A 16,018-nucleotide genomic window follows, 5' to 3' on the forward strand; every position below is an offset into this window, starting at 1 on the left:
CTACTCGTGATGAAATATACAAATACAGAAGACAGAGTACCTGACTACACCTCCACAGCATGAGTTCTGATTTACTTCACAAATATATTTTTTTTACTTGGTGTAAATCATTTTTAGAATCATTTCAAGATTCATGCTGCGTTCAAATGGAACTGTTGAGCTCGTGGTTACGACATGGGAAGTCGCATGCACCGTATGCTTGGCGTTAAAGTTGTTGAGTTGTAGGAACACAGTTGCTCTGCAACGTGGAAAGCGTCTAGAAGCCACAGTTTCCAATTTAGCAAGCTAAATAACGTTATTCAGGAAATGCAATGGAACCGAGGAAAAGGTGAGATCAATATTTTTCCTCAGACGTAGGCTCTTATCGAAGTTATGTAAAAAAAACTCTACATGACTAAAATTAATCATAAAAACTCTTCTCTTGTAAACGGTAAATATGACCCCATTTGAACGCAGCATTGTTTTGTGTAAAATAAAAGAGTCATAAATACATACAAAGTTATTCTGTTCATATCCTGTAATCAAGTACCTGCTGTGAGATTATTCTGGCGTTCAAATTTAATTTAATTAGGGCCCGAGCACCGATGGTGCGAAAGCCCTATTGTTATCCAAGCGATTATTATGATTCTCCGTAAACAACTGCATTTTTGGAGGCTTTATCATATTCAAAAACTCATGAAAGTTGGTACAGCCGTCTCTCCCGGCGAAAAATTTTTGTATTTTAGTGGAGTTGCGAGTGGGCGTGGCCAAATGGCTCGTTAGCGCCCCCTAAACAGATTCATTACAGAAGGAGGAATCGAACCGCCAAACCTTTTACTGAGAGGCAACAGTGCTAATCACTGCTCCACCAATGTTCACAGGTGATGGGCTGCATTGTGACAGATCTTCAAATCAGATCAAATATTCATTCAAATGCGACCAAAATTGCCACAGACATTCTTTGGATAGTAGATATACATGTTTTCAAGGGGGTCTGCAGTGATATTAAATATCTTCCTGTAATGTGTAGCTCTGCGTGAACTCCGTGAACCACTTTCTCCTGCCGCTATCTGTCCTCCTGCTAGATAGTCCAGCGGTCTACGACGCCGACTCTGAGCTGGAAACGTCCTCATGAAGACACGAGTTCCAGCCCCGCCAAGGTAACACACATGGTTCATGGTTCACTGAGGGCGAGTCCCCTTAATAAGCCACACGGTTCACAGAAAGCAAATCCCTCTAAAGGTAAGCCACATGGTTTACGGAGTCCAAGATCTCCTAAGGTGAGTCCCTCCAAGGGTAAGCCACACTGGTTTGTACGTGTAGTCATACTAATACCAAACCAAAGGTCAACAACAATACAAAACAAAAAATAGAAGTCCAAAAGTGGCTTTTTCTTTTTCATATTTCGGACATATAGTATGACACAGTGGTGTTAGAGCAGTTGCCTCACAGTAAGAAGTAACTTGAGGCCTGCATGTCAGTTCAGAAAAAGGTCATACTCCAAAAAGTCATGAAAAGTCATCCAAAATATCCCAAGTATGTCGTCCAAAATATTCAAAGAAAAGTCATGCAGTCGTCAGGCATGTTGTCCAAAAAGTGACCCAAAATTCATTTTTGTAGAGTATAGAGTATATAGTATAGTATGCAGCTAAGTTTGATGTTTCACCATGACACAAGAAGTTGATGTTTAAGGTCAAACGATGCTCCAAACCTCATGAAACTTGAGTCAAGCACCAACTCTCATGAGTTTTTGAAGATATTAAAGCTGCCAAAATAAGCCTTTTAAAAAATAAAGAAGAAAAAAAAGAAGAATAAGGAACAAGATCGAGAAAAAAAATAAAACTGCAAGCAGAAATATGCCAACCCTCGCATGTTGCACGTCGGGGAGCTGGCGGCCCCGACCCGCTGGATCCCCGACGTGAAGCTGCAAGGACCTGCATATCACTGCTTGCAGTTTTAATTTACATTTACTTAAGTACTGTAATTAAGTCAAATCGTACATACTTTCCCCATACTTTACGTACTAAATATTTGTTAACATGATATTATAAAAGATTAGAGTACCCCTATGTAATATAATTTGTACAAAACTACTATTACTTTTCATACTTTTGCTGATAAAATTTCTACACTGTACCTTAAGTAACCTTTTGAGATCTTTTATTTACTACTTTACTACTAGTAATATTTTTACATAAGTACAGACTCTAAGTACATCTTTCACCACTAAAACTACAAGCTGAACCAAACATAAAATAATACACGTTCACAGATAACATGATACTCATAGTTCCCAGCTGTAAAGTCAAAAGAACATGTGACCTCCTGGAAGCCATGACATGTGCGTCACAACTTCCTCATGTTTATTACTCAGTAAAATTCTGCAACTCTACTTACTCTTGAACATAGCCCACAAGTCAGGTCAGGTCGAGCAGAGGAGATCGAGAGAAGCAAGACGCGCGAGTAGTGAAATACAATCCCGGTCAGTGCGAGATATAATGTGGGTCAGTTCAAAACGGCTGGGAGCACAAAATGAGCAAGAATAAGTTTTAGGAGCGAAACTAACACAGTTTCCATTTTAACATTTAGAGTTAGTCTTTAGAGACCACATTAACCTATTTTTTGTTTTAGGTGGGATAGTTAGAAGATCTCGTTCAGTGTATTTTTATGAAAAGCTTTGACCGTTACCCAGATTACATCTCTCTAGACATATCTGTGATGCTAAAGAAGTAAAATGGGTCCCCTTTTTTTATATAAAATAAATAGGACATTGTTTTTTTGTTTTTTTAAGTAAAGTTAAATGCATGTGTGAAAGTGCTGTAATCAACATCTACAATAGTTATCAGATTGTAAGACCCAAAAGCTAAAACCGGTGCCACAGAGCTATATAATGTCGAGGTCTCCAGGTTAAGGACGAGCTGTATCAGCTGTCTGACAGGATCACGTAGACATGAGTTGGGACCAGTCTACAGGAGCTACTAGCTTTACTGTCACCAAGGGTAGTTCACAGACCATCAATCTGTAGACAGCATGGCTGCCAGCCAGAATATGTGCCCTTCAGTTGAAGCTGCTTTGACCAGAGGCAGCACAAGGTAATGAAATTGTTAGATGCTTGTGCAAATTATTACATTGCCTGCATTACCCAACTGAAGTTCATATGGTGAACTGAATTTGATACTTTACACATCCAGCCGTTACAGAGGAATAGGGTCATTCATTTTGAGTCATGTTTCTGGCCACCTGATGAATGCATGTCCAATGCTTATCCTCCTTTTGGCTGTTTTAGTTTCCAACAACTCCTGTGGGAAATATGTTGCTCTTCAACAGCTAAATGCTCCTCCGTGCTCACAAGCTAAAAGCCAAATCTGTCTGTCTGCCGATTGGAGGTGGGCAGGTACTTACAATTGGTTTAATCAAATTATGTTTTACAGCAGCATGAAGCAGCTGAGAAAACGACACAAATGAGAGCGGTAAGAGTGAACCAAAATATTCAAGTTATGGGCTAAAAAAACAAAAAAAACAAAAAAAAAACAATGAACTAAAACACAATGCATCCAAAGCCCCAAACACTGCACCTCCACCATGTATAGAAATCCAAAGCTGTGTTGCCTGGTTGCCAAGCTATCACTGGACAATCACTGTTTGGGGGAAGGGTTTAACAAATAACCAACACTGTGGGTTCCTCACCATGAACAACTTCATTCACAGGCAAGCAGTCATTGCTAACAAAAAAAATATTTATTGTATCTAGACATGTCCCTTTCCAGTCCAAAGGATCAAACAGTGAAAAGTGCAAAAGTGTGCACCCCCCTCACCATGCTGGATGATGCCATGCTCAAGAAGCCTCCGCCCCAGCTGCTCGGTCTCCTCCCGGGTCGCCATCTCCCCCTCCTGCAGCAGCCAGTCAGTGAACTCAGAGGCCACCAGAGTCCGTTCAAATGACCCGCCCTCCTCCTCTCTGGTCTGTAATAAGTTGTTCTCTGTGTTCATCAGCCTATGGAGAGAAAAGAGCAAACGTTTGTTAATCACTTGTTAGGAAGTGGAAAATGAGTCAAAAAAGGTGATTCAATCTTTGCCTTAAACTCAATCGCACACACAGTGGCAGCTGGATGGTGAAAGTTTGGCTTTATAGAAACTGAATAAAACAATGTCACAATTCAGCCCAGAAGTCAGTTTGGTTTTAAATCAGTTTAGCATCTACAGCACAGTAATAATTCTCCTAAAAAAAAGCAATGTGAATATCCTTAAACAGTCATTTTTAAACGCCCAATGTCTCCCCAGTAACAACCTGTTTATGGTACACAGAGTACAGTACATACTTAGCTGATGGAAAACAGAGTAAGCTCTCAAGAATTCTGCAACAATTATAATTGATAGCCATAATATAAACCTTCTTTCTCTGTCCAAGACTTGAAACTTGGGTTTGTGTAAAAAGTAAAGTTTCCCCAGACGGAATATCCAACATAGAAAATCTTCCAAACCAGCAGATCTGCCCATTTCTCCACTCAGTAATCTGCACAGTCAAAATACATGAATAGACATCTGTAACTGTCTCCAGATTAGCACTTCAGCCACAGAAGTGGAGGATTGAGAGTGACTCTTAAAGCTAAATTTGTGTTATTCCTAGAACCTCACACACCCAAACTACAGATTATATTTGCACGATTACAAGGTAATTACATCAAGAAAAACCTTCATCGCAGCTGGATGTAAAAGCCCAAACATCTTTTTCACAACAGTGAACATCCATTATCTATACCCGCTTTATCCTGAAGAGGGTCACGGGGGGGCTGGAGCCTATCCCGGCTCACATTGGGCGAAGGCAGGGTTCACCCTGGACAGGTCACCAGTCCATCACAGGGCCAACACATAGACAGACGGAAACAAAGATCATTCACACCTAAGGGCAATTTGTAACCTGAGACGCATGTTTTTGGATGGTGGGAGGAAGACGGAGTACCCGGAGAGAACCCACACAGAACATACAAACTCTACACAGAAAGTCCCAGGATTCGAACCCGGAACCTTTTTACTGTGAGGCGACAATGCTAACCACTGCTCCACTGTGCTGTCCTCACAACAGTAAACATTTACTTACTAAAACCTAAAAAACATCACAAGTTAGTCTGAGTTTTACTGCTGTTTTTTTTCCTGTTTAATTTATTGATATATGTCTATATAAGATGATTACATTAAGTAGTTGGTCTTTTCTCAATGGCACCATGTAACAGACTCCAACAAAAAAAACAAGACAAGTACACACTTGCAAAAGTAGCAAACTGCTGACGCTTTCACAATGAATGCCACTCTCTTAAAAACACATTCACGCCCGTCATTTACACCCAAACACTGTTCCCTGCACACTCACACAATGTAAAAGAGCTGTAATAGCTTTACAAGAAACAATACGTTGTCTGTGGTACACCTGAACATGTCATAACATGTGCTAGCAATGAACTGGAAGATCAAAAAGACATTCAACTCTCCCTGTCTTCGTTTGGCTGTGTTTCACCGTCACAAATTATATCCCCAAATTGTTTTATTGCCCCATCAATCATTCACTGATCCCATAAAACCCACACAATGTGATAAAAAACAGACAATATCGTGTGAATGGAATAGCAGCTTGGAGATATGTAGGAATGCTCACAATATTCAACGACATGAATTTATGGAAAACTCAAAGTTGCCAGATGAAGACACCAGACACATCCTAGAGCTGAGCAATCAGGCTTCAGGCAAACAACCATCAGTTTACTCTAATTAGACCAGTCCAAACAGGAAAGAGGAACCAGTGCTTTCAGTCTGTTTGACAATGAACAGAGAATCTCTAAAACTGTATTAATTTAACTACAGAGGAGACTGTTTCTATGAATTTCCACCAGATCAGTCAAGAAATGGTTTACATAAGGACTGGAAAATGGGGAAACAATTTAGCATGGCTTTGTCCACAGGTACAAACATCTGATCACCAGCACCTCTAGAGTCCCGTACAATCCCAGGGTCTCCACTACTTGCCTAGTAACTGCTGCCAGCCAGGAAATGTGGCACATAAGCCAATTTAAAAAGGTAAATTGTCATTTTTACACTTCAAATTTGTTTGGATTAAACAATCAATGTATAGCATGTTAACTAATGAGCTTCAGATGTGCTGGTAGGGAAACTGTTATCCCATGGTAATCCACTTCCTGCCTTCATGCTTAGCTAAGCTACTGGCTGTAGGGTTTAATGTTATCAATGGAGGTTGGTATCAAGGTTCTCCTTTAACTGTCCGTAGGTAAGCAAACATGTGTATTTACCACAATTTTAAACTCTTTTGTAAAGACTTTGTGTGCATGGATAATTCATAAGACTATAAATATGATGCATGTAGCAGGCAGGTTTGGGGTGACATAGAAAAGCCACTTATTGTTTATACATAAAGGAGGAGACAAATTGATATCTTATTGAATACAGAATATTTGTGCCCAAGCCATTAGTGCCCAGAAGAACAGATTTTGTGTTGGTTAAGCTAAATGGGGACGCTAATAAATGAAATGAAGCTGTAGGAAACCTAAATCAGGTGCAGCTTGTAAAAAGCCTTCTCTCTGATCGAGAGTCCTTTTGGCCTGGACTGTCCTCTTAGTAAGGTTCATTCAACTACGACTGATGATGAGAAAGCTGCCCACTCACAGTTCAAGAGTAAAAACTATAATACTGTCGTTAAACTCGGTCCCAGGGTCACCCTGTGTTCCTCGAATTTCAACCCTGATTTGAGTCAAAAATAGAACATAAAACTGGTCCAAGGTGCACAGCCACAACTGCTCAAGTCTTCCAGTCATGTCAAGTCAACACACGACAGAACACGTGACTGGTTTGCATGTCACATGTTGATGGATTGGAGCTTCAGCAGAACTGCTACGGCCCAAATTAGCAGCGGGCATCATAATACAAACATTGAAAGAAGAGAATATAATGTTCCATGAGACCCGACTGTGTACACGATGCCTTTTAATCCATTTAAACACGCTAAGTCAACAGATCATGGTACGCTAGCTCAAAGTGATTCACTCAAAGTACTGTACTCTGAGCTTTGAATAATGGCAACTTGAGTAACACTCTGCATTATTCATTACCTGAGACTACACATATGGTATATAAATGGATCATGCTAACTTAAAGTGGGACAACTGGAGCTCCCATGACCTGTATATGCACTCAGAGCAGTTGCTCAGTCAGCATAGCTAACTGAGCCTGAGTGGTGTCCAGTGAGGTGTGGTTGTAGGATAACCAGGCTTTTCCCTGATCTCACAGTTGGTCTTGCATGAAGGTGGAACAATGATGACTCTACAGCCGTACAACAAATCTTAAAACAAATAATGCTGCTTTAAGGGGCCTTTTAGGGGCAAGTAAGATCACTATACAGTAAGCAAGCTGCTGCAAAGCAGGAACAGAAAAAGCTGAATGTAAAGATTTGATTAGGTTTTGAGTTTAATTATTTAATGCAGAGTCGAAGTGATTACTAAATATAGCTCATTTCGAAGTAGAGCTGAGGTAGAGTTAAAAAGTACAGAAGTATAAATATTCAAAATACACGGTGCACAACAGTGTATTTACAGGTAGATCTGGTATGTATGCACAGGTCAATAAAACAGTTAAATGTGCCAAAGTACAAAGAAAAGTTGCATTATTCTAAATATGAGATACTGATTTGTATAGATGCAACTTGTCCTTATTATAGTATATGATTATACTGTGTTATATCTTTCTTGTTTAGGTTAGTTTGCTTGTGGGTTTGGTCTCAGCAGCGGTTCAAGTTTCTGGCCTAGAGCCCCTATTTACAGAGTATGAATAAATTTGTTGCTATCTCATAATATTCATGCAAACATGACTTTATGATTCCCTTTTAGCTGCGTTGTAGCTACTTCTCAGCTAAACGAATCCTACTGTATGTATTTCCATGACACAGCCTGTACCGACGACACAGACTGTTAACAAGCCTTAATGACATATAAAATCAAATTAGTTTTATTTCTAGTCTTTAGTCTCAGTTACAGCCTCCAAAGGCTCCTCACTGATACCTGATGGAAAAACAAATGATTAATGAGCCTTACTTACTACTCAGGGATTTCAGTACACATCAGCACCATTATAATCAAGCTTTAGACCTGAAATGTTTGATATTAATGTTAAAATGTGCTTTGTTATTAACCTTGTATAAATCATTAGCATTATTATGACCTTCTCCTTTTTGCCAAAAAAACAACAACGATATAACACCAGTCACCAGTTAGTCATGTAAAAGGTTAGCCCCTATCAGTTATAACATTGCATTAGTATGTTTAGGAACGAAAGGTTCTGTTGTTAATCTCAATGTAGCTGCATGTATTGTATGAATGTATCCGACAGAAGCAAAGCAGAACAGTGGTTAAGTGTGATGGATGTCTGGAATGCAGAAAAACTGGCCAGTAGTAACATAAAATATACACCATTTTTTCCGTTGCAAAACCACCAGTACGGTCCTTTAAGGACTGTGGTTCCAAGACGCTGACAAAAGGTCAGACTACAGGGCAGCCTGGGGAATGAAAAACAGCCTTTGTTGTTTTAAACCGAGGTGTTTTCTAGCCTTGAAGAGTCCTGTGGAATCGACAAACAGCATTGTCGGCCTCTACCACTCTCACAATAATAATCACACATGCTTAAGTTCACACTGATGTAGCAATCAGCCATACAATAAAGACATGTGCACACAGATTATAACAAAAGTAGAGCACATGGACAGATTGTCCATAAATTGCATTTCAGGTAAATGTTTTAGCAAAGCTTCAACCTTTCTAACTGCTGCTACTGCTGAGGTGTCCTTCACCAAGGCACATAATACATGGCTGCTCCAGTGAAGCCACAAATACTGGACCATTGACTGCAGATGTGAACGTAGAGAATGCTGAGTGAATCTATCCCAGATAAATAAGGATTAAATAAAGTAGCTGCACTACATATATTGTTTTAACATGTGGACAGAATGAGCTCGGGATTAAACCGCCCTCCCTGTAATAAGAAGACGTCCTGCTCAACCACACGGTCAGATGGATTAATCTATTCAAAAGTGTTTTTTTTATTTTTTTTTTTAGTTTAATATCAGCAAGACTAAATCATGTGTATGAAGTCTACAGAGTCTCTCCCCCCCTCCCCCACACACACACGGTGAACTATGTTTTAAATTCTCCTCTCTGCCTAACTCTGTTGCTTAGGAACTGCTGTCAAAACAACTTCTTTCTGTAGTTTGTTTATTGGACTTTGTTAATGTTGTTTTGACAATCAACAGGTATCTGAGATCAATGCACGTGTGAGGCAGGCTGTTTATTTTTGCAATGGAAAGAGATGGCTGAAGGGAATTGTACTTTATGTAACATAATGTATGGCCATGCAGTATGTACCGTATGGTGGGAGGTTTAGCATGTACACAGATCTATTCAGTAAAGGACAGTCTAATGTACAACCACATCAGTCATGGTTAAATTCACTCTTTGTTATGAGACTGGCAACACTATCTTTTGGTTGACAATGAGGACCAACACGTCCCAGGATATGTCAAACAAGGCAGGTAAAAACAAAACAAAAAAAATTGTTGGGGTGTGGTGTGTCCTGTGTATTCTAAAACCTAGTAAAACAATATCACCGACTTAATCTGTGCAGTGTTTTGGTGAGCAAACTACTCACTATAGAATAAAATCAGACATTGTTGTAGTGTTGTGAAAACAGGAAGCAGGAACAACAATTTTCCCTGAATGGTTGATGTTCGCACTTTGCAATGAGGCACGAGACATGACTGGTGTTTTTTATGGTGAAGGACTGTTATTTGTGTTATTTGTGCCTTAAGTGTGGCTGTGAAGCAAATCTGGTTCACAAGAAAGCAACCACCAGTGTAAGCTTTAGTGTGTGTGTGTGTGTGTGTGTGTGTGTGTGTGTGTGTGTGTGTGTGTGTGTGTGTGTGTGTGTGTGTGTGTGTGTGTGTGTGTGTGTGTGTGTGTGTGTGTGTGTGTGTGTGTGTGTGTGTGCGCGCGCCATGGTGATTACGTAAACACACAGCTTTGAGAGCTGAGATGACAGATGTCTCCCCTTCTTTCTCTTATGCAACGACTCAGCGATTGTGTGAAGAAAAATAGATCTCTGTTTATAAGTGTGTGTCACTGTGTACATGTTAGAGAGGCATATAACAGTTTGCTGCTGTGTTCGGTTGGCGCAGAAACTAAAATACGTAAATCCAAAATCATAAGAGATACCACTGATACACCAGCAACAGAAAGAGGTGGAGGCACACAGAGGAAGACTTTGGTGTTTTTCTAGCAATTACTTGTCTCATCAGTATTGGGAAAAACAATATCATAGGTAGAAAGTTGATGACATGAGTCCCATCATGGTGCCCTCCTCTAAACAGAGCCCATCTCTGAACAAACTGCTATGAGTCATCTCTTGTTAAGATGCTTCCAAAATCCTCTAATTTTCCTCCTCCTGCAGGCTTTTATCAAAAAAAAAAAAAAAGAAGAAACAGCCGAGCTCAATTCACATCACTCTAATTTAACAGAATCCAATTAACCAGCAAAACAAATTCTCCATTACTGACTTGTGGTGGTATTTCTGATGTACTCAATCAGCATGCTGAGGAGAACAGCACTAACAAAGAGAAGCAAGGCAGGAAATACATAGATGGGATGCGCTGTAGATTGTCAAGTGGCCATGAAGCTCTAAAAGTTTTAAATGGCATCATCAGATTTCAAAGTCAATGCTCATCAAATCAGCAGGCTTCACCAGTCCCATTAAGGAAACACGTCGTATTTACATCAGTGCATCACAGGAAACCAATCACAGAGGTAATGGAAGGATACGCCTGCGGGAATGTGGAGTATATCATTCAATAACATACCACAATACACTTTATGACAAAGTAACTCTTTAAAGCTGATTGCAAGTTTAGGTTTGGGTGTATTCCTTTATTGTGTATGTTTTATAATACAACATCATGTTGAATTTATTTGTCGTAAGTATGTTTAAGAAATGAGACACTCCAGCTATGCATCAGCCACTACCTTTTTACCACATCAGATCTAATTTATGTATTACTTTAGGTGAAAAGATTAATATTTTGGGAACGTTGCCTTCTTGTCAAAAGTCAGATGAAGGGATTGAGACCATTATCATGTCTCGGGCTGCATGTGACATGAAATTCTGTCAGTACGCTCTCTTTTGTCTCTGGACTGCCGAGGGTCATTCGCCCAGTCCACTTTCGGTGGCTCACGGCAAAGATGTTGCCATCCATTGCTCTTCCTGTGGCTTTCACGAGGGTTTCCAGAGGGACACGAGTCCGCTGCCTGGGCCTCTTGCCGCCCACGTCTGCAGACTTCCCCCGGTAGAGGCTGCAGCAGGCAGGGGCCGACGTAAAAACGTGCCGTAGTCGGGCCTCGCTTCCACTCGGATGACCCTGTGTCCCCTACCAACTCCACCTAAGCTCCAGGCTTCCTGCTCAGAGGGCTGCGACTTGAAGTCGGGCTGCAACGTCGTTGACCGTGGCAGCAGTCGGTTAGCTCAGCATGAAGACTATCAAAGAGGAATGGGCTAGCTTGGCCCAACATCAGCCTCTATACACCTGTAAAGCTCACTGATCATCTCAGTAACTTCTACCTGGAACCCTCAGCCAAAACATAACCATCCAGCACATTAACCCCTGTTCACGGCAAAAGTTCATTTTTACACTATTATTCATTCTTTAATTAGTAACCGATTGTGTTCCCTTTGGACAGAGACAGTCAGACTGTTTCCAATCTTTATTCTCAGTGAAGCTAACCTGCTGCAGCCTGTAGCTTTATATACTGTATGTAAGAGTGGTACCAATCCTCTCGTCTAACCCTTGGCAAGAAAGAAAAGATGCATGTTTTCCCAAATGTCAAACTATTCCTTTACAGCTCCAGTCAAAAGGTAAAAGAGAAAATCTTCCTTCTCAGAGCAACACCATGAAGAACATTGATTGGATGTGTGTGTGTGTGTGTGTGTGTGTGTGTGTGTGTGTGTGTGTGTGTGTGTGTGTGTGTGTGTGTGTGTGTGTGTGTGTGTGTGTGTGTGTGTGTGTGTGTGTGTGTGTGCCGGTGCTTGTGTATGTCCATACTTTTCATAGATCCTCTGCCCCCTCATGAAGACCTTGGCTTCACTGTCCAACGGGAACGTGCCGTCGTCCTTTCTGAAGCGATAGAACAGCTTCATGTCTTTGAACTCACGGTGCTCGTCGCACACTGAAAACACATCGTGCAGGAATTACACAGCAGTGGGAGAAAAACATGGGAGACATAGAGCCAGAACAGGAAGAGCAATCGCTAAAATCTAGACATCAGTACTGAATTAATCTACAGCTCAGTTAAGTTGGCTATGTCTAAACATTAACTAAAGAGAAGTAGGAAGCCTTCTCCTCTCTCTGTGTGTCCAGTTAGATGGGAAGTAGCTAGAGAGACAAACTGGACAGGAGCAATGGAGAACCATCCATTAAGAGGCGCTGCTTGTTCCCAGAAAATGTCAAGAAAGAAATAGAGAGAGCAAGAGAGGGAGAGAGACCCTTGCTGTAATAGAAAGTGGAAAAGAGAGGGAAAGTACACACATGACAAACTGGACGCGCACACACACTCACTCACTCACTCACTCACACACACACACACACGGCTGAGTCTCACCATGGTGAATGATGCTCTGGTCTAGAAGTTTCTGCATGATCTTGATGGCCGTGTCTCGGTCTGAGGCCTCCTTGTGTTCGATCAGCCAATCAATGAGCTCCTTGGCTACAAAGCAGTTCGGGTAAGTTCGAAGGTGGTGCCGCCGATCCTTGATCACCTTCGCCTCATGGAGCCGCAGTCTGGACACGAGCAACCAGAGGAAAAGAGAATTAGATGAGGACCATGGTTTTGTTGTTTTTCTGGAGTGAGTGCTCATTAAAATGAAAGAACGTGTTGCACCCTGTGGGCCCTCCACCCAGGATAAACATCAGGTTTGAGGTGCATTATAAACAAGGTGACAGGCCGGATTGGGGGCCTGGGCTGATCCCTGGTGGTGTAGACTAGATAGACTAGAGTAGACAAGGATATTGTCTTCTAAATACAATTTTAATTTCTAAAAAATGTTTTTTACTAGATTAGATTTTTACTTTATTCATCCTACAGTTATTTTTAATGTATTTTTAAGCTTCTGTAAAGCCCTTCGAATTGTCTTGTGTTTGAATGATGTTTTTAATAGTTTTGGGGCAACAATGGATCTCTGTGGCACAGAGGACAATATGCAATATGTATATATAATATATAACTATTTCTCCTTTTTAAAAGGTCCCATATTGTATGAATTCAGATTCCTTATAAGGTCTATGAATACTGTCAAAGTGTCAAAACCCTCACTCCAATGAGAAATTAACAGAGTCTGCATTCGGCGATTGAGCTGTTTATACTTCTGTAAAATTGTGATGTCACAAACTCACGCTCATGTCATATCTGCTCTCAGCACGGCCCACTGTCCAACCTTGAGAAAACCCTGAGCAGTCATACTGTCAAAAGACAAAAAGAGGAAGAGAAACCTCTGATTGGCCTGAGCGTGCGTCATTGAGAAGGAGACTGTCACTGATATCAATGCGCCTGAAAGACATAGACACAGAACAGCCTGTTCTTGTAGAGCTCCAGAGAGAAGCTTAAAAGAAGAGATGTAAAACTACATTGAAAGGTTTATTTTTATTTTAACTTAAAACCGCAAAAATATCTTCCTATGGATATATAGACTGCAAATAAAACACCAAAAAAAGTGTCAAATATGGGACCTTTAAAGCTTGCTGTCTATTTTGTGTTTCCCTTAACTAAGTGAGATGCATATAATATGAGTCTTTAAGATAAATAATCTTCAAAAGTAAAAAAAAAAAAAAAAAAAACATGGTTTAATAATCTCGACATACAAGGTCAAATGTTGGTTTACAAAAAAAGATCGAGCAAATCAGTCCTTTAGAGTTAAGGTGAATGTCTGTTTTTTTAAACAGTCTGCAGGGATTTATAATGTGACAATATCACATGGTGGCACGATAAAGCTTTCATGCTTCTATAGACAGCCTCGATGCTGGTTTCCCATCATTACAGTGACCTCCACCTGAACCTGCATACTGTGAAACAGCACACTCCAGCCTCAGCCAAGCTTCCTGCAGCTAGCTGGTTCCACTCCATGCTGAGTCGGTGTGCAGCTGGCTAGTATCACTCCGGATTAGCAATGACAGCCCAAGTCGGCCCGACTATTCTGCCAAGACTGGAGAAGGGCAAACAAATTCAGCTGAACAACATAGACACTTTACATCCAAGCAGGCCAAACATAATCCTCTCTCTTCGCACAGCTTTGGAGAGTTTCAGTCTAATGTACCTGTAAAATGATTCAAAAGAAGCTGTAAGCCAACTCGGTTCTTAAATCTGCGTCGAATCAAACAATGACAGGCAGGAGTATTTCTGAAAATCTCTCTGGCTCCCAGTATGCCGAGTCCCAGGCTGAAAACATTTGTGAACCCTCGCCCTCCATCAAACTCTGCCATGGTGCAACAAACTCTCTATTCACACTATGAACTGGTCACGAGACTCACTACAGCAGCTGCATGTGCCTCTGTGCCATGATAGCCGCCTCTGTCTATTTTTACGTCCTGTGCCTGAAACAGATCTGCTGAGACGCAAGCAGTAGACATGATGAGACGCAAATGTGCAGTAAGATATATAAAAAAAAATTAAAAACCACCCAGTGTGCTGTTATCAGTATCAGGAACCGTGTCATTCATGCTCCATGAGCTTCACTCGTGATAAAAATGAACAAACAGAGGTGTGGACACCTGCTTTGATATCAGATGTGTTTCATATCAGGTCTCATTTGATCCTCAAGGACACTGCTGCTCAATAAAATGAAATTGACTTTCTCTGTCTCTTAGATCATCCTTTTTGGTGTGAGCTATCAAAGTACAAGGCTAAATCACACCGTCTAGGTAAAACACTGAGAATATCAAGTCATTGAACTGTCAAGGGAGTCTTCAAACTGTACAGAGAAACAAAGGTAAGAGTTACAGTAGCAGCCAAGTGAGACAGCTACAGCATTATTGAGTTAAAAGCAAATATCTGCATTTAAACATGCTCAAGATGACAATGCAACATGCTGATACTGATTAAGTATAATGTGTACTATGTTCTGTCCAGTGACATGTATTAGGGACGGGTATTTGAAGCAAAAATACTATTCACTGGAATTTATTCGACCATGATTGAGAGACTCACCTCTCCTACCCCCCACCACCTCCCGTTTCGGCGCGCACACAAACACAACGAGAGGCAGGGAGCCCCATTAATGCTCTAAACTCGGGCTCAACAAATGCTATCAAACTTCGCCAAAGTATGTCTTTAGCCATTATCTTTGGGACGAGGACCGTTTTCTGCTCTGCGTGTGTAACATGAACTTGCTTCATCTGGTGACAGCTGGGCTGGTAGCATTGATTGTTGATCTGTGATTGGACCGTCTGATCGGCGAGTTTCTCTAAAATGACTCATCATAGCTTGCTGTATGCTGATGCTAGTTTTCCTGCCAGACTTTGCCCTGTGCTTTATTTTCACAAAACTGGCTTTTCATGTTTTTCCTCTCTGGCTGTTGCATCTGATTTCACTGCTCCACGCACGTACAACCGACACACTTGGTAGTAACTTCTTCGGTAGTTGCCAAAAAGCTTTTAGGCGCAATACTGCCATCTTCTGGCAATAGTGACACGTTAATATCAGACGCCGGTGGAAAAACAGGGAAAATATATATTTAAACTTTATTTTGGACCCACAAGAGGGTCCATAGAGAAAACAAAACATACAAAAATAAAACCGCTATAATGGATGATGAAAACAAATATTTGTTTCTTGCTCTTGTTTGCATTGTGGCTCCAGAAAGTCTCTTGTCAAATAGGCTCCGAAAAGTTTCTTTTGTTTCCTCTCTCTTATTTGCATTGTGGCTCCAGAAAGTCTCTTGTCAAGTAGGCTCC

General features: G+C 40.9%; 1 protein-coding gene across 2 annotated transcripts in view; it reads right to left on the minus strand.

The window, feature by feature from the left end:
- deptor (DEP domain containing MTOR-interacting protein) overlaps positions 1-16,018 on the minus strand; it is a 35,684-nt gene that overhangs the window by 16,925 nt on the left and 2,741 nt on the right. For both annotated transcript variants that reach the window (XM_069693248.1, XM_069693247.1), the window contains exons 3-5: positions 12,675-12,853; positions 12,119-12,242; positions 3,795-3,973 (exon numbers count right to left, since the gene is read on the minus strand). In XM_069693248.1, the coding sequence (XP_069549349.1) occupies positions 3,795-3,973; positions 12,119-12,242; positions 12,675-12,853 (482 nt within the window). The remainder of the gene's footprint in view (positions 1-3,794; positions 3,974-12,118; positions 12,243-12,674; positions 12,854-16,018) is intronic.

This window comes from Brachyistius frenatus, unplaced genomic scaffold (assembly GCF_029030835.1).
Source record: "Brachyistius frenatus isolate BFR_SWC_R1_liver_20210118 unplaced genomic scaffold, ASM2903083v1 Contig_14, whole genome shotgun sequence".
Classification (NCBI taxonomy): domain Eukaryota; kingdom Metazoa; phylum Chordata; class Actinopteri; family Embiotocidae; genus Brachyistius; species Brachyistius frenatus.